At 40.9% G+C, this 24,699-nt stretch overlaps 2 protein-coding genes across 2 annotated transcripts; both read right to left on the reverse strand.

The window, feature by feature from the left end:
- Nucleotides 1-8,533: 8,533 nt before the first annotated feature.
- On the reverse strand, nucleotides 8,534-14,596 carry LOC123603397 (olfactory receptor 4D2-like). Its single transcript, XM_045488259.1, has 2 exons — nucleotides 13,810-14,596; nucleotides 8,534-11,777 (listed from the first exon to the last, which is right to left on the reverse strand). Exon 2 carries the CDS (start codon nucleotides 11,405-11,407, stop codon nucleotides 10,472-10,474), a length of 936 nt encoding a protein of 311 aa, XP_045344215.1. The 5' UTR covers nucleotides 11,408-11,777; nucleotides 13,810-14,596; the 3' UTR covers nucleotides 8,534-10,471.
- Nucleotides 14,597-21,405: 6,809 nt separating this feature from the next.
- LOC123604670 (olfactory receptor 4D1) lies at nucleotides 21,406-23,161 on the reverse strand. Its single transcript, XM_045491000.1, has one exon. It carries the CDS (start codon nucleotides 23,029-23,031, stop codon nucleotides 22,096-22,098), a length of 936 nt encoding a protein of 311 aa, XP_045346956.1. The 5' UTR covers nucleotides 23,032-23,161; the 3' UTR covers nucleotides 21,406-22,095.
- Nucleotides 23,162-24,699: the final 1,538 nt, after the last annotated feature.

Consider the following 24,699-nt stretch of genomic DNA (forward strand, 5'->3'; position numbering starts at 1 on the left):
GGCAATTTTCTCCATACACCTAAAGAAAAGGAACCACAGGAACCACAGGATGCATGAAGTTACCACTTGTCTATTTAATGCTCTGGAGCTCAGAACTGAGTTGTCCAGGTCTATATGATGGGCATCGTATGCTTAGCCCATATCACTAGGTGCTGATGAAATGGGCTTATCTCTAGAGAGTTTACAGGTTGGTGCTGTAATATACATTCATAAGATATCTTAACGCCATCCAGAGACATATCAACCTGCCTTTCAAAGGCAGTGGTAGGGAGACAGTTGGAGTCCAACAGAACATCAGTCAAATATCAAGTCTTCCATTTCCTTAAGATTTGACTTTGATTAAGTTTACTTAATCTCTCTGGGTCCATCTCATTATCTGAAAGTTAGGAATAAAAATACTTTATGGCCTCTTCAGATGGCTGAAGTAGAATGATACATACAAAGTTTCTAGAATAGTGCCTGGAAATAAATGGTAATCACTCTCTGTGTAGCCTCCTCCTCTAAAGACATCCTTCCTTCTTCCCATCTCAAATACATTTTTCTTTAGTCACTTTTCACACAATATTGAACACATCATCATGTTAATGAACTTTTTATATTGTCTGTTTTTCCTCCACAATTCAACCATGTCATCTTACAGACAGATGGTCTCAATTTCACAATATATTTGTGTCCCTCAGTCCCCATCCTCGCTCACAGTCGGTACTTAATAAGTGCCAGATGTTGTCTGCTGGGTGGGTGAGTAGGGTATGCGGGTTCGTGCAGAGGAGCCCATGGAGGAGCCCATGGAGACATGATTGAACACCTGGGATATCTGGTCTCCCCCACCCCCTAGCATAGGTGTTCCCTTACTTGGTGAGGCTCCCCAGAACATATGTGGACACAAGAGGCAGAGGGATAAGGGACTTTCATGACATCAAGTAATAGGTGACGAATATATTGTTTGAAGAAGACTCCGCTCTTCTGAAAGGACAGCAATTTCAGAAGAGGGTACTGAATCCAGAGGTAGAAGAGAAAGGAAAATATTACAGGGAAAAAAAAAGGAAATCGATGAAGAATTAAGGGTAGATGAAGAGGAAGGGCGAGGGAGGAACACAGCAGGTGAAGGAAGGGGAAATAGGAAGGCTGTGGGTGGGGGAGGGAACAGGGCCAAAGCTGGAGAAGGTGATGGAGGTGGAGAGGTCAACAGAAATAGGGTTAGGGGGGCTTCAGTCTCCCATCCTCTCTCACCTGCCTGTGCAATCCAGTATCTATTAGCTTTCTCTTTGAATTGCCCACATCCATTTGCTTTCCCTCAAGTCCACCTTCCGCACAGTACCGCTCACTAGCATTCCTTAGGAGCCACATTGAATACTTTTTGTAGATCATGTCAGAGGGGAAATACATACCTGCATATGCGCACACACCATCCACTCAGCATGTCATACGAGCTGTCAAAATGAAGCCTCCTTCTGCCTTCCTAATCAGTATCTCTGCATCTGACGAACCACTGTCTCTTTAATGGATTGTAGTTTCTCAAACATGCCACATATTTGCTTATTTCCATGTTTGTTTCCTAGAATCCTGTTCCCCACCTTCTCAGCCTTAGAAACTACCCACTCAGACATCACCTTCTCTGCCACTTATTTCACCAACTCTCCCCTGCAGAACTACTATTTCTCAGCTTCTTATAATATTTTTTAAAATACCTCGGTTATAGGTTTATCATCACTCATTTGTTCCATCTTCTGTCAACCAAGTACATTATAATTTCAATATCTCAGTAACCCTAGAACTTGGAACAACAACTCTGATATGGCACATGCTCAATAAATGTTGTCAAATTAATGTCTCAAGTAGGCAACTGATTATGTGGAGAAGTTTTGAGTGATTTTACTTATCCCCTGTCTGTACCTCCTAAGGCCCCCTCTACGCCCGGTTGCTAAAATGACTAGGTTTTACATGCAACCCGAAGCCACTGTTTTAACGGCACATTCCCCCTGAATTACTTCCTGAGGCTCTCCTCACGCTTTAGACTTAGCTGCCGTCAAGTCTATGTCACCTGTTTATTCTGCCCACCCTCTAGCAGGTGTTTTCAAGAACCCAAATACTGCTGACCTATTGGTAGGTGAGGAAACCCTCAGTCTCTCACCTTTCCTCAGCCCAGAATGGGAGAAGAGAGTTCAGGTCTTACATCTTTCTGGGGGGGTTCTTTCCATGTCCCTTTGCAGCTTCCTGGTGCCAGCCCATACCCCCATGCACCCTCATGGGCGTGACCCTGGGGAAGACGGCATAATCTCAGGGAGAAACTATTGGGCTCAGGAAGTAGAGCTGGAATGATTCCCACTGGGGACAAGGGAGCAATGGGAGTTGTTAAAAAGTTGCTAAGTCTCTCAAAAACACTAGTTGAGAGGTCTGCCTTGAGGGCAAAACAAAAACAAAAACAAAAACCCTACCAAAGACATTGAAAATTGTAGAGATTCATGAAATATAGAATTAGGAGGACAGAGTCTCTGCAAAAGAATTAACATGTCTGAGACTTTTGGAAGGACCCGTTTCATAGAGCAGTGGTTCACACACTCGAGCATGCATTAGAATCACCTGCAGGGTGCACTGAAACTCAGCCCGCACAGAGTGTCTGATTGAGTAGGTCTTGTGGGCGCCTGAGAACTGGCATTTCTGACAAGCTTTCAGATGATTCTGATGCTGCTTCTCTGGGGCCACAGTCTGAGAACGACTTACCTCAGGTTTGTCAGCACGTGGACAGTTCTCCCTCACAGCATCACCAACACGATCAGTTTGATATATTAAAAAAAATTTTTTATTTGATATTTATCTTAAAAATAATTTTAATTGATCTTAACTTGGGCAATTCATAGGTGGAAAAATGTTTGTATACCGTCTTGGAATCTGAAACCATGTAAACTTTGTGGGGTTCTTTTTGCCAACCAGACCACAAAGTTGATTCCCCATCCATATCCAATTCTATTGGGCCTTCTATAAAATTCTAGTACTCTTTATTACTCAGTAAGATCTTTCCTTTCATACAAGGACTAGTACAGGAAGTGCATATATTTTCTTATTATGATGAACTGGTCAGAATTGGAATTGCCTGGCTTCCTAAATTTGGTGCACTATGGAAACTTTGATATCTTAGAATCTCTCTGTTCCACATGAGGTTTCCAAGTTGGTCTGAGTTCTTTCAGTACAAATATTTATACTTAATAAAATGAAGTCCCTCTGGCATATAGAAACACTATGCAAAGCTTTGGTTTCTTCCAACATACAAGAGCTATAAACTTAAAAAGCTAATTCTTCCCAAGATTTAGAGCTATACTCCATTTTAAAATCCAGCTGCTTGTAAAAATAGCCTGTGTTAATGCTGGAAAAGGGAATAGCCTTTATCAATCTCATTAACTATCAGATGTCACTAACTATAAGATAATTCACAGTAACTAATTAAATTACCTAGATTAAATCCTTATGATTCTGATTTACCTCTCAGTGAGAAAGCCCATGTATGCTCTAGTTTATATATGTCTCCTCTCAAGGCACATAAATGTCTGTAAAATGTCTCCTAAACCACATGTCAACCCCAAAGTTGATTCCTCCGTGTGAGATTATGGATGATTTTTCTGTTTTAAAAATTGATTACACTATGGCTTATTGCTTTGGAGTTTTGTAGCTGGCCTATTTTGAAAATTCGGTAAATGTTTGTTAGCACAAGTGGAAGTTATCCTTGAAGAGCAGGAGAGCACAGAGAGCATGTCTGGGTCCACCTCTCTGCCCAGTGCTGGGGACACAAATATAAGGCATACAGTTTGCTTTCAACGAACTCACAGTCAAGTGGGGAAACCAGACTCAGAAACACATAAATGCACTCACATCAAGGAGAAAACAGCTCTATCAGGGAAGGACTCAAAGGTTAAAGGACTGAGCACCTAGCCATGCCTGGGAGAGAAGGGAAAAGGGTTAGCATTTGAACAAAGGGACGGTTCATGCATGTAGGCAGAAGTGTGTTTCTGGCAGGAAGAACAGAGACCCAGAGATGAAATGGCACAGCATCTACTCCAGGAACCCGGAGCACCTCAGCAAGACCAGAGCACAGGGCAAGTGGTGGGGGATGAGGGAGGGAAGGAGGCAGGGATCAGACTCTGCAGAGCTTGGAAGAACCACGTTAATGAATTTAGATTTATCTAACAGGACATGAGAAGCCAGTGGAGAACATGATGCAGGAGAGTGACCTATAGATGAAGGCCTCCACAGCCACAGGGGGAAGGAGATGAGAGGGTGGATGGAACAGACATGGGGGAGCTGTTCCTCCATTTCTTCACACCCCATCTTGTTTCAGCAAAGACTTAATGAGGGCAGTAAGAGCCTGTAACTTTGCCTGTGTCCTCGACTTATCCCATCCCAGCTTCAAAACCCTTAAAGATGTGAGGAGAGTGAAGAGAAGAGAAGAGAGGAGAAAGGAAAGGAGATGGGAGATATGAAAAGAAGGAGGAGGGGGCATCTGGGTGACTTTGGCTCAGCTCATGATCTTGTGGTTGGTGAGTTCAAGCCCTGCATCGGTCTCTGTGCTGACAGCTCAGAGCCTGGAGCCTGCTTTGGATTCTGTGTCTCCCTCTTTCTCTGACCCTCCCCCACTGCACTCTGTCTCTCCCTCAAACATAAATAAACATTAAAAAAATTTTTTTAATTAAAAAAATTTTAAAAAACAAAAACAAAATGAGGAGAGAAAAAGGTGATTCAGAAAAATCAGGGAGTCAAAGCCAATGAGCCAGGTGGGACCATGGCCCAATGATATCAAGACACCACCTCAGTGACTCTGTGATGCTCTTGGCCTTTCCCTCATGAGCCAAGATGGACTCCATGGCTTCAATCATCATGTGTGTCCTCACACACTCTTATTCAAAGGCTAGAGGGAAGCAAAGGGGTGTGGGACAGTTTATTTTTCCTCCTACATCTCTGGCCTTTAATCATGGAGGAAAAATCTTTCCCAAAAGCTCTCTGGCAGACACACTTTTTGTAGTATTTGTCATTCCTGGATCACATGAACATGTGAGCGCTCCTAGCTTTAAAGTGTTCTGGCAAAGTGAACACCTATGAGAGGGACAAGCAAGGGACAAGTGGCTGGGGATGACTGTTGGGTAGGCACCCAAGAGCAATGCTATATTCATATAAAGCACCTAGGAACAGGAATGAACATAATGGGCCAGAGGCAAAAGCATCTTGACAGTGATGCAAAGTCTCTCTTAACACAAGAAAATTCATAATAGCAGAGGTCACAAACTCAGATGTGAGTAATGTACTTGAGAGAGGGATGTCAGGTAGGAATATTTCTATACTAAGAGGTACTGAGGCTCATCACCCCAGTGCAAAATTCTCACATCTAAGCCAAAGACAGAAAATCAAGATTTTTGTTTCCTTTGGAGAAAAAGCTCTGGAAAAATAGACCTTTATTTGTTGTCACTTGGGGGTTCTTCAGGGGTTCTACCTGAACCCCTGAAGTGAAATCTACACTATACATAGAGGTACCAATTAGCATTGTATTGCCTTACTCTTAAATGCAGATAATCGAAGATCACCAGGAGTTTAAGGAAGACCACCAACAGAAAGGGCAAACACAAAATAAATAGAAAAATAAATGAGAAGAAAAAAGAAATGGCCTGGGAAGAAGAAGAAAACTTTTTTAATCTCCAGTTTATATAATTAGCATCCTTTGAGAGAAGCAAGAAGGTAAAGTAGCCATAACATAAGAACAGGATGGCATGGACAAAAGTCACAGAACAAAGAAGAGTTCTTGGAAATTGAAATGTGTTGACAGGAATGAAAACTGTAATAGCAGAATTTGAAAATAGAGTTGAGAAAATCCCTTCTGAATGTAGAATAAAAACATATCTCGAATGGGGTGTCCATAGGATGTGACCCAGTACGGGCTGTCAGAGCCTGGGTATCCCCTCCTGGGACCTGCCCATTGTGGGTGTTAAAGCAAGGTGAGGAGAACATCACTCAGTGCAAGGAATCAAAGCTTCGAAGGGATGAGGTGTGTGTTCATGCAGGGGTTCAGTCTGACACCAGGACTTGGAGACCAAGCAGGGCGAGGAGGATGTCCACATGGGGGACATTGTGAGGTGAGATTTTTGGAGCATGAGTAGTGTAAGAAACTGACTGAGTTGGGGGGCTGGCCTGCAGTGTGATACCAAAGCCCAAGTGCAGTAAGGAAATGGATCTGGTATGGGCAGTGGGTTGTATAGAGGGAGATAAATTAAATAAGTTAATAAATTAAGGATAGAGTGATGGCAGAGTGGGGAACTCCCAGGACTCATCCCTCCAAAGAAACATTGAAAAGATGTATATACCAAAGAATAGAATTGAGAGTCCAGGAACAAATTCATACATTTATAGTCGATTGATTTATTTTTTATTTATTTATTTATTTATTTATTTATTTATTTTACAGTCAATTGATTTTCAAAGAACTTTTCAATGGGGGAAAATAGTCTCTTCAATGAATGGCACGAGGACAAGTGGATATCCACACAAAAAAGAATAAAGTTGGATTGCTACCTTATACCATATACAAAAATTAACTCGAGGGGCACCTGGGTGGCTCAGTAGGTTAAGCGTCTGACTCTTGATTCAGCTCAGGTCATAATCTCACAGTTCATGAGTTCAAGCCCTGCATCAGCTCCATGCTGACAGTGTGGAGACTGCTTGGGATTCTCTCTCTCCCTCTCTCTCTGCCCCTTTCTGGTTCATGCTCGTGCTCCCTCTCTCTCAAAAATAAATGAATAAACTTAAAAAAATAATTCAAAAAAGACCTAAATATAAGAGCTAAAGTTATAAAACTCTTAGAAAACTAGAGTAAATCTTCATGACCCTGGCTAAATCAGTGAGCACTCCCAGCACCCAGATAGTGACCCGTAAACACCATTCTTCACCAAAATTGCTTTTGGCAGGACTGTTTAGAGAAATACTTGATTCCAGAGCCAGAACAGGAAAATATAAGATAAGCATGTGCATGACACTGTGCCAGAAAGTAAGGATGTGCTTGAAAAAGCACCTTGAAGAGACTCCAACTGGCCAACTCTGGGACAAATTAGTAATAGATTATAACTCAATTGATTAAAAAAAGGAAAATACAAGTCCACACAGAGAGAAATAAACAAAAGAATAAACTGCAAGTTTGATAAAGAACCAGATATTGACATAGTCTCAAAGTACCTCCTCACAAAATATTTACTATTTTTCAAGAGAAAATGATAACAAAGATGAGAATCCTAACAAACACCTCCTCAGTCAAGTAATCGAAGTGATAGGGCATTAGTAATGAGACAAAGCAACATCAATCGCACCTCATAACATGCAATAAGAACACACAGCATGGCTTCTGGGATGTCCTTGAAAGAGTGACCAAAATGCATCACCTGAAGCTAATCACCCGAAATATCAGCCAAATCCAAATTAAAGGACATTCTACAGAATCACTGGCCTGTAATATTTGAAAGTGCCAAGATAACCAAATTCAAGAAGCTCTTCCAGATTCGAGATGTCTAAAAAGACACAACAAAATGCAACATGTGATTTGGATCCAGCTTCTCTTTCTAGATGACTTTACTGTGATATTTGGCAAAACTTGAATAGAGGCTGAAAACTGGATTCTAGCAACATATTGTTACTGCAACAGTGTTGATGACTGTGTGGCAGTATCATAGGAAAACATCTTTGCAGAAAATGCATGTTCAAGTATTAAGGAATGGTGAGCATCAGATTGGCTACTGATCCTCAAGCCTTCAGGAGAAAACAGTCCTTCTACTACACTTGCAACTTTTCTGTAAATCTCAGATTTTTCAAGAAGTTAAAATTTGTTTAAGATAAAAGAAATATGTAGAATATCTTTCTGTCCTCTGGGTAAGAAGCAATTTTTTTTTTTAATTAGAGATCAATGAGTTCATATTGAAATGAAAGACTAATATATCCAACTACATTAAAATTAACACCACAGACAGAGACAAATCACAAACTGGGAGAAGGTATTGTATATAACATAACCAACAATTGATCAGTAATCAAATTATGTGAGAATTCCCACATTCACTAGAAAAAGTTAAGAGAAAAATTAACGAAAGGCACTTACAGGAAAAGTGAAAGCAATAAAAACATGGAAAGAACCATTAGGGAGGAGAGAAATGCAAATGATTACAGACTACAGAGAAAATATTTTTTACCCATAAAACTGGCAAAAATTAAGATGTCTCGGAATATCAGCTGCTAAAAGGATGTGAATTGGTGGGAACACTTAGACACCGCTTATGGACGTGTAATTTGGTACAACAGTTTTGGAAAACAATTTGGCACCGTTTTGTAAAGTTTTATCTTTGAAGATCTTAAAACCTAGCATTTCCATCTCTCTCTCTCTCTCTCTCTCTCTCTCTCTCTCTTTCACTCTCTCTCACTCTCCTTTTATAGAAAGAGCAAGAGTGGAGGAGAGGGGCAGAGGAAGAGAAAGAATCCTAAGCAGGCTCCACACTCAACTCAGGGCCCAACACGGGGCCTGATCCCAGAACCCTGGGATCATGACCTGAGCCAAAATCTAGAGTCAGGACGCTCAACCGACTGAGCCACCCAGGAGTCCCAGCAATTCTACTTCAAGGTATAGCCCATAGCTCCTCAACATGGCAACTGGAGACAAATAAGGCAATATTCAAAATAGCACTGTTTTCAATAGCAAAACAAACAAACAAACAAACCTGGAAACAACCCAAATAAGCTTAAAAATATAATGCTGAGTGGAAAAAGAAGTAAATCCAAGAATATTATGTCCAGTAGGATATTTTCAGAAAGCTCAAAATAAAACAAAACAGAATCAGTATATTTACTGATTATGTAAAAACGTGATAAAAGTGTTTTTGTAAGCAATAGGATGGCAAATGCAAAATTCAGGAAAAGAGTTTCATTGGGGAGGAGAGAGTGAATGTGAGGCAGAGGACCCTGTGGGTAGGTATAAGTTACTGGTAACTTCTATTTCTTAAATCAAGTAGTCTTTCTAGGAGCTCTCATAATGCTATAATGTTCTAGAACTTACATGTATTTTAGACATAATCCTTTGTTTGTAACAATTATTATTCTACACTGAAAATGTAATGCAGAAATAATCTGAACATTCATGATATTTTCAAATTTGAAAATAAAATAAAATCATCAAAAAAAGACTGGAAGAAAAAATATTTACATGGTTTGCCCAATGTTTTCTCACATGATTTTTTATTTGATTCTTATAATAAATTTGGGAGGTTTGGAGGTCAGATACTAATTTAAGCAAATTTATTGAAGAAGAAGTCATGAGGCCAAGAGAGGTCAAGTGGTTCATCCCAGGTCATCATCAGTTTGGTAAGTTATGGGTTAGAGATTTTCATTTAAAGCTTAACCTCTAAGTCTTGTGCTATTTCCACCAATCCAGACTCACACCAAAACAGAGTATTGGAAAAAGGGGTCAAAATAAAGAAAATACAATGCTCTTATGGAGAAATGGTGTCATAATAACAGGAAACTGTCCACCAAGAAGGCAGAAATATGTGAGAGTGTGGCTTTCCAGAATGTTCCTATGAGAATATATCTTACTGTCATAGAAGAGTTCAAATCATCCATCACAAATAAAAATAAGAATATTGCCTTGAAGATATGCCCCTGAATTTGTGCTCACTCTCTGTTCTCTGTTTCATTCATGGGCATGCTGCATGGCCCTCTGAAGTTCAGCTCCCACCCTCTCCATGCCTCCCTCACCGCACTGAGGAATTGCCACCAAACACTTCCAAAACACCGCTCAACCCATGAAAAAATACATGTCAGGAATAATCATAACAATGACAATAACCCTCACATAGGTTCTATGTAAGGTTGATAAAATATTCTTATACACGTTTTGGATCTTATAACAAATCTGTGAGATTATTGGGACAGATATTGCTTTATGCCAGTTTGGTGAGGAGGAATCCATGAGTTCAAGAGAGGCCAGGTAGCTTATCCAAGGTCAGCAGTCTGGTAACATATGGGTCCAGGGCTCCCAAGCTAAGGCTATGTCTTCAAGGTCTGTGCTTTCTCTAACACTCTGGACACAGGTCAAAAGGGGTGCTGGGAAGAGAAGTCAAAACACATAAACTAGAAGTGCCTTCGCTGGGGGAAATGCCCTCATCACAAGAGGAAACGATTCCCCCAAGAAGGGGGAAAGAAGGGTGTAGCTTTCCAGAGTCATGAGAACACTTCTCAGTGAGCAGGGGTTTTAGACACCTGGCACAAACCTTAGCCACCAAAGGGGACTTTTCCCTTTTTCCCAAAAATCTGAGTCAGTTGCTTAGTTTCAAAACTCACTCACTTCTATGATGACCTCCACAACATATGCACACGCTATGAAGATAGCCAGCAGACACAGTAGCTTTCCCTCCATTTTACAAATGGAAAACAAAGCCAAAGAGAAGTGACCCACTCATTGTCACTCCCTTTTACAAACCAGCCGGCGCCTCCCTAGTCTCTTCACTGCTGCCTGCACCTCCTGGTTCCTCAGGGTGTAGATCATGGGGTTGAGCATGGGGGTCATGACCGTGTGGCTGATGGACACAGCCTTGTCCATGGAGAAGGGGGTGAAGGGCCGGGCATAGAGGTAAATGCTTGGTATGAAAACCATAGACACCACGACAATGTGGGTGGTGCAAGTGGAAGCTGCCTTCCTCCTCGCCTGCCCAGAGTGGGACCTCAGCATCACCAGGATGACTGAGTAGGAGGTCAGGAGGAGAAAGAACCAGATGACATCCAGCAGCCCACTGTTGGAGATCATGAGGAACTCCAGGAGGGTGGTGTCAGTGCAGGCGAGTCTCAGCACTTGTGGGACATCACAGTAGAAGTTATCCAGGACGTTGGGGCCACAGAAAGGCAATGGAAGCATCAGAGCCAGTTGGGCAATGGAATGGACGAAACCTACCATCCAGGCTGTCACCACTAGTGCCACACAGAGCTGTGTGTTCATGATGGTCACATAGTGGAGGGGTCGGGAGATGGCAACAAGGCGGTCATAGGCCATGACTGAGAGGAAAAAGACCATGGCGCCTCCCAGAAAGTGGAAGAAGAAGATCTGGGCCATGCAGCCCTGGTAGGAGATGGTCTTCTTCTCAGAGAGGAAGTCCACCAGCATCTTTGGGGCAGTGACAGAGGAGAAACAGAGGTCTAAGACAGCCAGATTTCGGAGCAGAAAGTACATGGGTGTGTGGAGCCGTGTGTCTGAGGTCACTGTGACCATGATGAGGAGGTTTCCTATGACAGTGGTGGTGTAGACAATCAGGAATACCAGAAACAGGAAAAGCTGGAGCTCTCGAGTCTGTGAGAACCCCAGGAAGACAAATTCTGATACCCACGTGAGATTCCCTGGTTCCATGGCGTCTCATCCATACACCTAGAGAAAATGAACCACAGGTATACATGCATGAAGTCACTTTTAGTGCTCAGGGCTCAGAGTTGTCCAGCTCCAGATGCTGGAGCCTCATGTGTAGACCATATCACTAGGTGCTGATGAAATTGGCTTGTCTGTGGAGAGTTTACAAGTTGGTGCTGTCATATGCATTCGTGACATATCTTTAAAGCCATCCAGAGACATATGCAACCTGCCTTTCAAAGATTCCATGTGATACAATGGTAGAGAGATAGGTGGAGTCCAACAGAACATCAGTAAAATTTCAGGGCTTCTGCCTCCTTGAGATTTGACCTTGATTAAGCTACTTCATCTCTCTGGGTCTCAGTTTCCATATCTGCAATATAAGAATTAAAACATCATCTTTATAGAATTGTCTAGGGGATTAAATAAAATAACACATGAAGTTCCTGGAACAGTGCTGGAAATAAATCACTCTGGCAATCACTCTTTTCTGGGTAGTTTCCTCCTCTAAATACATCCTCCCTTCTGCCAGTGTCAATACATTTTTCTAGCAATCATTTTTCATGCAACATGTAACCCATCCTCATTTTAATGGACTGTTCCTGTGTCTATGTTTTTCCTCTGTAATTTAACTGAACATTCCCAGAGGCAGAAACATAGATCTTTATTTCTGCCCCACGGTGCCCATCTTGGTGGACAGTCAACACTCCAAAAGCATGTGGTGTGGACTAGTGAGTGGGAGAGGAGCTATGGGGTATAGCCCCTTACCCAGTGAGGCCAGGGAAGTGATGGAGTGTGTGCTGAGACAAGAGAGAGTCCAGAGAGAGAGAGAGAGAGAGAGAGAGACTCTCTTGGAGCGCCTGGGTGGTTCAGTCAGTTAAGTGTCTGACTCTGATTTTGGCTCAAGTCATGATCTCACCATCGTGAGAAACACTTATAGTTTGGAGCCTGCTTGGGATTCTCTGTCTCCCTCTCTCTCTCTGTCCCTTCCCTGCTCGCTCAGGTGCCTGTGTGTACTCTCTAAATAAATAAATAAATAAACATTAAAAAAAGAATGCATTAAAAATTAGATGATGAATATAGTGTGATGGGGACTCAAGGAGATCTTCTGAAAGGAATAAGAAGTTTAGAAGATGTTACTGAATACAAGGGTAGAAGACAAAGGAAGATGTTGAAATAAGAGCAATGGAAATAGACAAAGGAATCAAGGCAGGAGATGAAGAGAAGGGAGAGGAAGGAACAGAGCAGGTGAAGGAAGGGGAAATGGGGAGGTGGTGGGCAACGGAGGGGGCAGAGAATGGTGTCAAAGGTGGAGAAGAAGGTGGAAGGAAAGAGATGGAGGGGCACAAGTTTAGGGGTGGGTGGCCTCCCCACTCCTGCCCTGTCTCAGTCCTGTTGTCTCTCACGTGCCTATTGAGATCCATTATGTATTAAAGGTCATTTTAATCTCATCCTTCTGCTTCCATTTGCTTCCACTGCAGTCTGGTTCTATAAGACAGTCAATAAGACCTTTCTAAACTCATGTCTGATCACGTTTCTCTCCCATTATAATCTTTCAATGACTGCCTAGAGCTCACAGCTTAAAACTCCAACTCTTAGAAGCTGTCTCACAGGTTTTGTGGATTTATACAGAGGTGAAACATGCTTACAGTAGTGCCTGCAACTCCCTATCGGCATGTCACACAAGGCTATGAAATGTAGCCTTCATCTGCCTTTGTAATCAATACCCCTGTTACCCAGGAACAGAATGCCATTCAAGAAATTCATAGCTTCTCACATGTGCCATATGCTCAGTTATTTCCGTAGCCTTGGTAATGAGTTCTGTTTCCTGAAATATCTTCTACTACCTTCTCAACCTAGAAGGACTCAGATATCACCTTCTTGTGACTCCTCCCCATATCTCTCCCATGCAGAATTAATCCCTTCTTTTTCTGGGTTCCAATAATGTTTTATAAATACCTACATTATAGCATCTTCCATGTTCTTTCCTTGTCCCTCTAAACTAGATTGTAAATTCAGTAAATCAGCTCCAGCACCTCTAACAGCAACCCTGATCTAGCAGTCGCTCAAAACTTATTTGCTAACTTAATGTATGAGTAAGTAAGTATGTGACCTGATTTTATGCAACTAGGTGGGGGATTGTGTGGTGCGCTTCCTCACGCTCAGCCCTCAGCACCCTCCATCCCTGCTTGGTTGTTAAAAGCCGAGTTTTCCACATGCAACCTGAGGCATCTGTTTTCAACATCACAGTTCCCCTGAATAACTTCCCGAGACTCTCCTCACACTTTAGACTTACTACCATAAAGCCTATGTCATTTGACATATTCTCTCCATGTTCCAGGAAGTGGTTCTGGGTCCTTCTTGCAGCTGATTTATCTACAGATGAAAAAACCTTGGTCTCCCACCTTCCTTCAGTCCAGAACCGGAGAAAGTCCTCAGGTCTTACATTGTCTTGGAGAGCCTTTTCCTGCAGCGTCAGCTCCCTGGTCACTGCCCACACATCACGTGTGACAGCGGGGGTGACCCTAGGGAAAGAGGGCATATCCTCAGGGAGATGCTATTGGACTGGGCTCCGCTCAGGAAGCAGAGCTGGGCTGATTCTTGCCCGATTCCCGCTGGAGGCAAGGGAACAATGGGAGTTGTTAAAAAGTTTCTAAATGTCTCAAAAACACTTACTCTCTCAGAGGTCTTCCTTGGGGGCCAAAAGTACCAAGGACATTGAAAATTTTAGAAATTTTCAGGATGTAGGATTTTCAGGCCACTGTCTAAAAGGATGAGAGTCTCTTCCAAAGAAATGGACTCTGGGAGTGTTAGACAAACCCAATTGTTAGACCAGTGATTCTTACCCTTAAAAGAATCCCCTGGAGATCATGTGAAAAGATAGATTAGTGTGTCCCCGAGGCCCCAGACTTTTTCACTCAGTTGGTCAATAATGGGGCCAAGATTTTGCATTTTGAACAAGTTCTTAGATAATGCTGATGTTCCTGTTTCTAGGGCCACACATTCAGCACCACTGACTGTTCTCTCTCTCGTGCGTGTGTGCAGAATCATCAAGCTAACTGTTTTGATTTCTTTCTCTCTTCTTCTCCTCTCCTCCTTCTTCTCTTTCTCCTTTTCCTTCTACTTTTAAACTTAATTGATATTTATTTACAGAAAGTCATAAGTGGGGAAATGTTTGTATGCTACAATAGGAACTTATTAAAAATCTTGTCCTTTATTTTACCAACCAGACCCCCTACCCCCGTGTTGATTTACCAACCGTATCCAGGTCTACTCACATTATCTATAGAATGCTAGCATTTTTTACATGTGAATTATTATTACTTCTAACATGAGGATTGGTGCAAGAAACCCCTATATTTTCTCATTATGAAAACAGATCAAAACTGGAATTAACTGCCATTGTAAACTTGACGTGCCATAAAACCTGATTTCTTAGAGCTCTCTGATCTACATAGCATTTCCAGGTTACTCTAAATTCTTTCATTGCAAATGTTTACACTTGGCTAAATAAAGTATCTGCCTCTGGCAGACAAGAATACCATGTGAAGATTTTCCACATTCAAGAGATGTAGATTAAAAAATAATCAAACAGGGGCACCTGGGTGGCTCAGGTCATGATCTCACAGTTCGTGAGTTCGAGCCCGCATTGGGCTCTGTGCTGACAGCTTAGAGCATGGAGCCTGCTTCGGATTCTGTGTCTCCCTCTCTCTCTCTGCTCCTCCTCTGTTCACACTCTGCCTCTATGTCTCTCAAAAATAAATAAAACATTAAAAAAATTGTTTTAAACAAACAAACCACTAATTCTCATTTAGAGCTTCAGTCCATTTTAAAATATAGTCATGTGAAAAAGTGGTCTGGATTGATTCTGGGGAAGGAGACAGGACTTATGTATTTTGTTGATTATCATGTGGGTGATTTTAAGTTCTGATTCTGGCTTAGCTTTCACTAAGAGAAAGCTGATATGTTCCAATTAATATATTTCCCCTGTCAAGGCACATACGGGTCTGCGGAATGCCCTCCAAACCTAATCTCTTCACCACTGCATCCACTAGCCAATGTAATGAATTCCAAAGACCAGATGGCAGGAATGGAGTATTTACACTAAAGACCTAGTCACGGAAAACTGAACTGAGAAAAGTATTTCCCTATGCACTATATACCCAAGAAAATAAATATTTGTCAGATTTAACTGTTGTTACAACTTTAAACTTAAATGGATGCAGGATACATACAGAAGGAATTTCATTTATATTCTCATTGAGGGGACCCCGCATCTCTGATAATTAGTTATTCTTACATTATGGTGGTAGGTTTTATATGTCAACTTGACTAGTCTATAGTTCCCAGTTATTCAATCAAACACTAACCTAGGAGTTGCTGTGAAGGTACTTTGCACATGTGATTGATGTCTATACTCAGTTGATTTTTTAAATGTTTACGTATCTATTTTGAGAGAGAGCTTACACATGCGTGCATATACCTGCAAGTGAGTGGGGGATGGGCAGGATGAGAGAGAGAGAGAGAGAGAGAGAGAGAGAGAGAGAGAGAGAATCCCAAGCAGGCTCCATGCTCAGCGCAGAGCCCAACATGGAGCTTGATCTCACAAACCGTGAGATGGTGACCTGAGCCAAAACCAAGAGTCAGATGCTTAATGGATGGACTGAGATACCCAGGTGCCCCATAATCAGTTGATTTTAAGTAAAAGAGAATTTCCTAAATAATCTGGACGTGCCTGATTCAATGAGTTAAAAAACCTTGGGGGCAGAACTGAGGTTTTCTTGAAAGTGTTCTGGACTGCAGCTTCAGCTCATACAGAGTCCTCTCCTGCACTTTCTCATGCCCATCCTATGCATTTCTACTGGCCCAGGGTTCAGTCTCACATCATGTAAGCCAATTCCTTGCAATAAATCTCTTAATATACATATATCTATATCTGACTGGTCCTGTTGCTCTGGTGGAACCCTGACCAATACACCCCCTTTTATGGATCAAACATAAAATAAAAACACATCTTATGCGAGGTTGATTGAGGTCTTTTCCTCCTCATACATCAATCATCCCTGAACTTGATTATAAATACAACTGGAATGGCAAGATGGATGGATTAATAAGGCTGAGAAGTGAAGTATTCTTTGAGCCAGACCCAATCTACAACCACTGAGCATAACACATAGAGAAGATGATGGGGCGCCTGGGTGGCTCAGTTGGTTAAGCATCCAACTCTTGATTTTGGCTCAGGTCATGATCTCACACTCATGAGTTTGAGCCTGGCGCGGGGCTCAGCACAGAGCATGGAGTCTGCTTGGGATTCTCTCTCTCCCTCTCTCTACTCCTCCCCACTCGTGCTGTCTGTCTCTAAGAATAAATAAACTTAAAAAAAAAGTTGAGTTACTGTGTTGTACACCTGAAACTAATGTAATATTGTGTCAGTTGAGTATAGTTACACTCCAATAGAAAAGAAATTTTATAAAGATTCCAGAATGTTTACTCTTTTTATCTATCTATCTATCTATCTATCATCTATCTATTTAATTTATTTCTTTTGAGAGAGAGAGAGAGCGATAGAGAGCATGAATGAGCAGGGGAGGGGCAGAGAGAGGGAGAGAGAGAGAGAGAGAGAGAGAGAGAGAGAGAATCCCAAGCAGGCTCCATGCTGTCAGTTCAGAGTCCAACGTGGGGCTCGATCTCACAAACTATCAGATCATGACTTGAGCCAAAATTAGGTGTTGGGTGCTTAACCGACTGATCCAGCAGGCACCCCCTGATTTTTTTAATCTATCACTGAAATAATTTACAGCCTTCCCTCAACAACTTCTAAGAGATCTGTATCTGTTTTCACTAATCCTATGTAAACAAAGTGACTAAAAAGCATTACTTGACTAAACCTGATTATTTAGACCCTAAGGAACCTGATAATTACAGTAAAACTTTGGATTGCAAGTAACTTGTTCTGCAAGTGTTCCACAAGACGAGCAAACATTTCTAATAAATTTTAACTTGATAAACAAGCGATGTCTTGCAATATGAACAATACATGATGCCAGATGTCACCTGATCACAACTGAGCCAATGGTTCTTCCCTCTTTCTCTCAATCTCTCTCTCTCTCTCTCATGCTGCATGCTTATGGATGATCAGCTCCCATGCGCAGATGCTTGGTCTCAGGCTGTGGTGTCTGGCAGAAATCAGTGATTTTTCAGAACATTGGGTGGTGCCTAAACTGGCATTAGTGTATTTTTTGTCACCTCAAAGTACCTATGGACAGTCCTTTGCTTTTACATAGAAGAGCAAGCTTAGGAATGATTTGCTTCATTCTAGGTCAGGCTGCCTGCAGATATAGACCCTTTCTTCTGCCTTATTGCCAGTTACATTATATACAGTATATGACAAGTGTTTAATACTGTACTGTAGTCAACATCCGTGCAAGTGTACACAATGGCCCCCAGGCAGGAAAAGATTGAGAAGAAAGGTGGCAAGAAGGAGATGATTACAGTGGAAGTTAAGAAGGAAATCATTGAGAAGTACAAACAAGGTATGCAAATGGCTGAAATTGCAAGATTTTATAAGATGTCTACGTCTGCATCTCGTCTGCAGAGGAGGAGGGGGAAAAAGCAGAGGAATCCCTCACTTCAGATGAGATTAGGGAGATGTGTAAATTGTGGTAAACAGTGAAATTTTTGTAGTAAAGCACCACCCAAATAAGGCTGTAGCAGTGTGAACGATGAATCTGTTTAACGACAATGCAATTCACATTTCCACAAAATCCTTGAAAGAAGGCAAAAGCAAGTGTCATTGGATAGGTTCCTTGTTAAAGTTGCATGAAAAGAAAAAGGTTCCACTGAGCCAATAGGTAACAGTGATTCCATTAGTGATAGTGAAAATCATCCTACACAATAACCCTCCTCTCTCTTGTCTCCCTCACACCAACCACGAAGGTTTTCAAAGGTAAGTGCAGGCTCATTTGTTTATTTTTCTTTATTATTTTGTACTATATAACAGTATTGTAATCATTTTTATGTGAATATTTTGGGGTTGTGGAATGAATCATCTGAGTTTCCATTATTATGGGGAAATTCGCTTTGATATGTAAGTGCTTTGGATTACGAGCATGTTTCCTGAATGAATTATGCTAGCAAACCAAAGTTTTACTGTATCTTGGTTTAATTTAAAAGTATTGATGGGAAGATTCCAACTTATACTACAAATCTGTAATAATCAAACAATATGATACTGGCAAAAAATAGACACATAGATCAATGGAACAGAACAGAAAACCCAGAAATCAATCCACAATTGTATGATCAATTAATCTTCAACAAAGCAGGAAAGAATATCCAATGGGAAAAAAACAGTCTCTTCAACAAATGGTGTTGGGAAAACTGGACAGTAACATGCAAAAGAATAAAATTGGCCCACTTTCTTACACCATACACAAAAGTAAACTCAAAGTGGATTAAAGATCTAAATATGAGACCTGAAACTATAAAAATCCTAGAAGAGAGCACAGACAGTAATTTCTCTGACATCACTCATAGCAACATTTTTCTAGATATGTCTCCTGAAGCAAGAGAAACAAAAGTAAAAATGAATTATTGGGACTACATCAAAATAAAAAGCTTCTGCATAGCAAAGGAAACCATCAACAAAACTAAAAGACAACCTACTGAATGGGAAAAGATATTTGCAAATCACATATCCAACAAAGGGTTAGTATCCAAAATATATAAAGAACTTACACAACTCAACACCAGAAAAACAAATAATCCAATTAAAAATAGGCAGAAGACATGAACATACATTTCTCTAAAGAAGACATCCAGATGGTCAACAGACACGTGACAAGATACTCTACATCACTAATCATCAGGGAAGTGCAAATCAAAACCACAATGAGATATCACCTCATACCTGTCAGGATGGCTAAAATAAATAATTTAAAAAAACAAGAAACAACAAGTGCTGATGAGGATGTGGAAAAAGATTCCATGCACTCTGGCAGGAATGCAAACTGGTGCAGCCGCTGTAGAAAACTGCATGGAGTTTCCTCAAAAAAAATAAAAAATAGAACTACCTTATGATCCAGTAATTGCACTACTGGTTATTTATCCAAAGAATACAAAAACACTAATTTGAAAGGATATATGCACCCCTATATATGTGTATATATATATATATATATATATATATATATATATATACTCCAACCCCAAAATATAGGTGTGTATATATATATATATATATATATATATATATGTGTGTGTGTGTGTGTGTATAGGTATATATATAGGTGTGTGTGTGTGTATGAATATTTTTCATCCATAAAAAAATTAAATCTTGCAATTTGCAGCAACATGGATGGAGATAGAGAGTATAATGCTAAGCAATATAAGTCAGTCAGAGAAAGACACATATCATATGATTTCACTCATAGGTGGAATTTAAGAAACAAAACAAAGTAACAAAGGGAAAAAAAAAAAGAAACAAACCAAAAAACAGACTCTTAACTCTAGAGAACAAACTGATGGTTACCAGAGGGGAGGTCAGTGCGGGAATAGGTAAAGTAGGTGAAGGGGATTAAGCACACTTACTGAGTAACGTCTAGAATTGTTGAATCACTGTATTGTATACTTGAAACTAACTAAACACTCTATATTAACTATACTGAAATTGAAATTTAATAAAAAGTATTGATGGAAAGTAAAAAAAAATAATTTTAAATAGGAATGTGTGGAGGAACTAATATTAATTAAATGCCTACTATATACCAAGCACTGTATTGGAATTTTACGTTTACCTCACTGACCCACACAACACTGTGAGGAAATACAGCTAAATTTTATGGCTAAAGAAGTAGAGATTCAATGATGTCGAAAAAGGAGCACAGCCAGCAGGAGTTAAAGCCTGGATGGAATGCCATGGCTTCAAATCCTGTTATTGTCTCACTATACAATTTAAGACAGCATCAGAACATGGGGAAAGTTTTAATTAAAGCCATTAAAAATTTTTTAAGTAACTTTTACACCCAATGTGGGGCTCAAGAGATCCTGAGATCAAGAGTTGCACGCTCTACCTACTGAACTGGCCAGGCAACCCGCAAAAAAATATCCAAACCACTGTTTGGTACCTATAGTACCTAATATCTGAAATGGGGAATTAACTCTTCTCTAAAACATTTGTATTTTATGAAAGTATGCATATATGTAAATATTCCAATTCTCCACATGATAAAATTATAAAAAAGCCCTCTGTCTTACTAGAAAATTTCTGGGGGCGCCTGGGTGGCTCAGTTGGTTAAGCGTCTGACTTCAGCTCAGGTCGTGATCTCACAGTTCGTGGGTTTGAGCCCCACGTCGGACTCTGGGCTGATAGCCCAGAGCCTGGAGCCTGCTTCAAATTCTGTGTCTCCCTCTCTCTCTCTGACCCTCCCTTGCTCTCACTCTGTCTCTCAAAAATAAATGAACATTAAAAAAAATTTACAAAAAAGAAAGTTTCTGTTAACCAGAATTCCCAGAGCTCTTTTTAAATTTAAGCCGTTATGAACAACGTATTTTATATTTTTTTCCTCTACATTCTTTATAGTGAGAGACATTGCACCTAACCATTTAGTGTTAACTTATATCTGAGTCACATTTATATCATAAACATAGCATAACTTCAGTAAGAGATGTCTTAAATTCTCATGGATATAGCTATGTTCATCAAAAGGGGATATGTCTCCACAAGTCAGTTCAGAATTGAGTATCTCGTGTTGTGAAATGATCACCTGTAAGATAAATCTGAGGAAATTCTCCCCATTTCTTTCCTTTAGGTCAATGTTATAGATTATAATTAGAATTTCTATGCTTCCTACCATCCTTAGAATTGATGTTCTGGATCACATAAAAGTAAAATTTTCATAAATTAAAAAAGTGACTCAAGATCACTTTTTAAAAAATAAAACCAGTAAGTGACTTCTGATCATTTATAAATGGAATCAATAGATTGAAAGGCCACAGGAAAATTGACAACCATCAATGAATGCAAAGACATAGCTGAGTAAAGTTACAGAACTCCAAAGATAAAGAAAGAAGATTAAAAGCAGGGAACCGAAAAGAGTGTTATTGTTCCAGGGTTAAGATGAAATTTTTCACCATTTATCACAGATATTCATCCATAGCCGAGGAACTCTTTAGGTTTTCCCTTGTGTTTGTAGGAGATCCTGAGTTTCAAATCCCACCCATAGCCCTACCTCTAAACTTGGAGTCAGAGGAACCAAGTCCCGGCCAGGCTCTGCCACTCGCTATTCATCGTTGAGCAAGTCACTTCTCTCTGAGTTCTCTCATTTGTTAAAGCATTTAATACAATAATAATAATAATAACATATCCGCTATCAGTTTTATGAGAATGAGATAGAAGCGAGAAAGTGCCGAATACAGTAACCTGACACAGGTGTGGATCCATAGAAATATTGATTTCATCTCAAATGTCATACTCTATAAAGACTTTCCTCAACTTTTCACATGGGAAAACAGAAGTTCAGAGGGAAGACTTGTCATTTTAAAGCGAAGATCTTTAAATTTTTTAATTTTTTTATTTGAGGGGGGAGGGGCAGAGGCCCACGACCTTGAGATCATGACCTGAGCCAAAACTGAGAGTTGGGCACTCAACCAACTGAGCCACCCAGACACCCCTGAGTCAAGATATTTTAAGTTCACTCCCTGTTACATATCACTAGACGCTTGCCTAATCTCTTCATGGCTGCCTGCATCTCCTGGTTCCTCAGAGTATAGATCATGGGATTGAGCATGGGGGTCATGACCGTGTAGCTGATGGACACAGCCTTGTCCATGGGGAAGGGGGTGAAGGGCCGGGCATAGATATAGATACAGGGAATGAAGATCATAGACACCACAATGATGTGGGTGGTGCAGGTAGAAGCTGCCTTCTTCCTCGCCTGCTCTGAATGGGACCTCAACATCACCAGGATGACTGTGTAAGAAATCAGAAGGAGAAGGAACCAGATGAGGACCAGCATTCCACTGTTGGAGATCATGAGGAACTCCAGGAGGGAGGTGTCAGTGCAGGCAAGTCTCAGCACTTGTGGGATGTCACAGTAGAAGTTATCCAGAACATTGGGACCACAAAAAGGCAAGGGGAGCATCAAAGCCAGCTGGACAATGGAGTGAACAAATCCCCCTAACCAAGCAGCCACCACTAGCCCCACACAGAGCTGAGTGTTCATGATGGTGACATAGTGGAGGGGCCGGGAGATGGCTATGTAGCGGTCATAAGCCATCACTGAGAGAAAGAAGACAGTCCCACCTCCCAAGAGGTGAAAGAAGAAGATCTGAGTCATGCAGCCCTGGTAGGAGATGGTCTTGACCTCATGAAGGAAGTCCACCAGCATCTTTGGAGAAGTGACAGTGGAATAACAGAGGTCTATGACAGCCAGGTTTCGGAGCAGAAAATACATGGGCATGTGGAGCCGGCAGTCAAAAGTCACTGTGACCATGATAAGGAGGTTTCCCACAACGGTGGTGACATAGACAAATAGGAACACCAGGAACAGGAATTTCTCAAGGTCCCGGGTCTGTGAGAATCCTAAGAGGATAAAGTCTGACACCCTTGTGATATTCTGTGCTTCCATGGGCTCTTCCCCACATGCCTAAGGGAAAACCGTGCAAAACAAAAATTATGAAAATTCCATTGTTTTCCTTTAGAGTCAGGAATTGGTTGATCAAAGTCACTGTTGAATATATTTCAAGATGGAGTTTAGGGGAGCCTTCCATGGAGATAAATATATTTTCAAGGCTCTCACAGACTTATCTCCCTAACCACACCCTACAATGTATTACAGACATTTATGGATCTTTTCCCCTTTGTATCACTGTCCTCATCCATGGGTTTCAAGTCTGATTCACACCAGATGTGCCCAATGCCTTGTGAACTACAGGCTCCCCAAATACAATGAATGAATGAATGAATGAATAAACATATCAGCAAATACCTGTGACCACAAACGTCATCAACCCGGATGCATAAATCTTGAGAGGATACAAAAACTAATGATTTTAGATAAACACATAGATGCTTTTTCCTGGCAGGGATTTGAAGAGCTGCATGATTCACTGCTGAAGGAAGAGAGGTGTGGATTAGAAGAGATTGTCATGTCCTAATTCAGAAACAAATGTAAAGCAAACAAGCAGATGATCTTGGCTGAAGCTGGGCTGGGATGATTGGCACTTCTCAAACTTTTCCACATAAAAACTCCTCTAATGGTATCTGTTGCCATGGGGCCATCTGTGGGGGTAATTCAAATCAGCCCAGGACAAATGCAAAAATTCCTTGAACTCTCAAGCTTTATATTTTAACACTTACATAACTTTCTATTATACACATATCTCTAGACAATCTTTGAGAGGCTTTTTAAAATTTAAGTATTGTGGCTTGTAAATTTGATTGCTAAGGCCAAGGTGTTATAGAAAATATAAGGTAAAGAAGAAATCAATTTCTTTAGTTCAGTAAGTGAAAGTTCCAGAAGGACATTCACTTGAAAAATAAGCTGAGTTCTTTACTATTAAAACCCATTCACTTGAGTTACATTTTTCTAAAATTGTTTTCTCTAATCGTTCCGGAAAATTTGCCCTGAGACCCCACCCTGTGAAGATAATAGAACAGAACAAGATTTCTCCTCCCTGGTTCCCACCTAATATATGGGAAGGACAGCAGCAATTGCAGTGAGGTACTTTTCACAGGGAATTGAATGAATATGTGTGAAAAGATTTCTACTAGCAAATATGAAACAGAATTATCTCTGAAATTATCTGTGAGGTATTACAGTATTGAAAATACTGTCATGTTTATATTATCTAAAACTCACATTTGTCCCCAATATTTGTGTAAAAACTGTGTTCCAGGAAGATTCACTCTGTTTATTCTGTGGCTTCACCAACTTCCAGCATAAAACTATTTGAAAAATGTCCCCATGGATAACTAAGAACCCCTGTAAGCCTTCTGGTGGGAAACGATGTGATGAGACAGAGTTAAAATAGGCTTATCCCAGCACACTAGGGATAAGCCCCGAGACAGGCGAAAGTGGAGCTGGCACTCCAGGGGTGTTGTCAGAGCAACCCCAACAGAGGATCATATGTCTTTGTCTCTGGCTTTGTGTCCTTGCTCTACCACGTGGTGTCAAGGTCAATCTGGGTGGGCAGCAGTTTAAATGGCCTGGTTTGACCTCTCTGAGAAAGTTCCTGACCTCCTAACTCTTTACCCCAATCCCAACCCTCCCACCTGATCATGGATTCCAAAATGC

This window comes from Leopardus geoffroyi, chromosome E1, assembly GCF_018350155.1.
Source record: "Leopardus geoffroyi isolate Oge1 chromosome E1, O.geoffroyi_Oge1_pat1.0, whole genome shotgun sequence".
NCBI lineage: Eukaryota > Metazoa > Chordata > Mammalia > Carnivora > Felidae > Leopardus > Leopardus geoffroyi.

Bases quoted from the DNA above. Each gene is read 5' to 3' on its own strand.
- LOC123603397 (XM_045488259.1), bottom strand. From the start codon at position 11,407: ATGGAACCAGGGAATCTCACGTGGGTATCAGAATTTGTCTTCCTGGGG.
- LOC123604670 (XM_045491000.1), bottom strand. From the start codon at position 23,031: ATGGAAGCACAGAATATCACAAGGGTGTCAGACTTTATCCTCTTAGGA.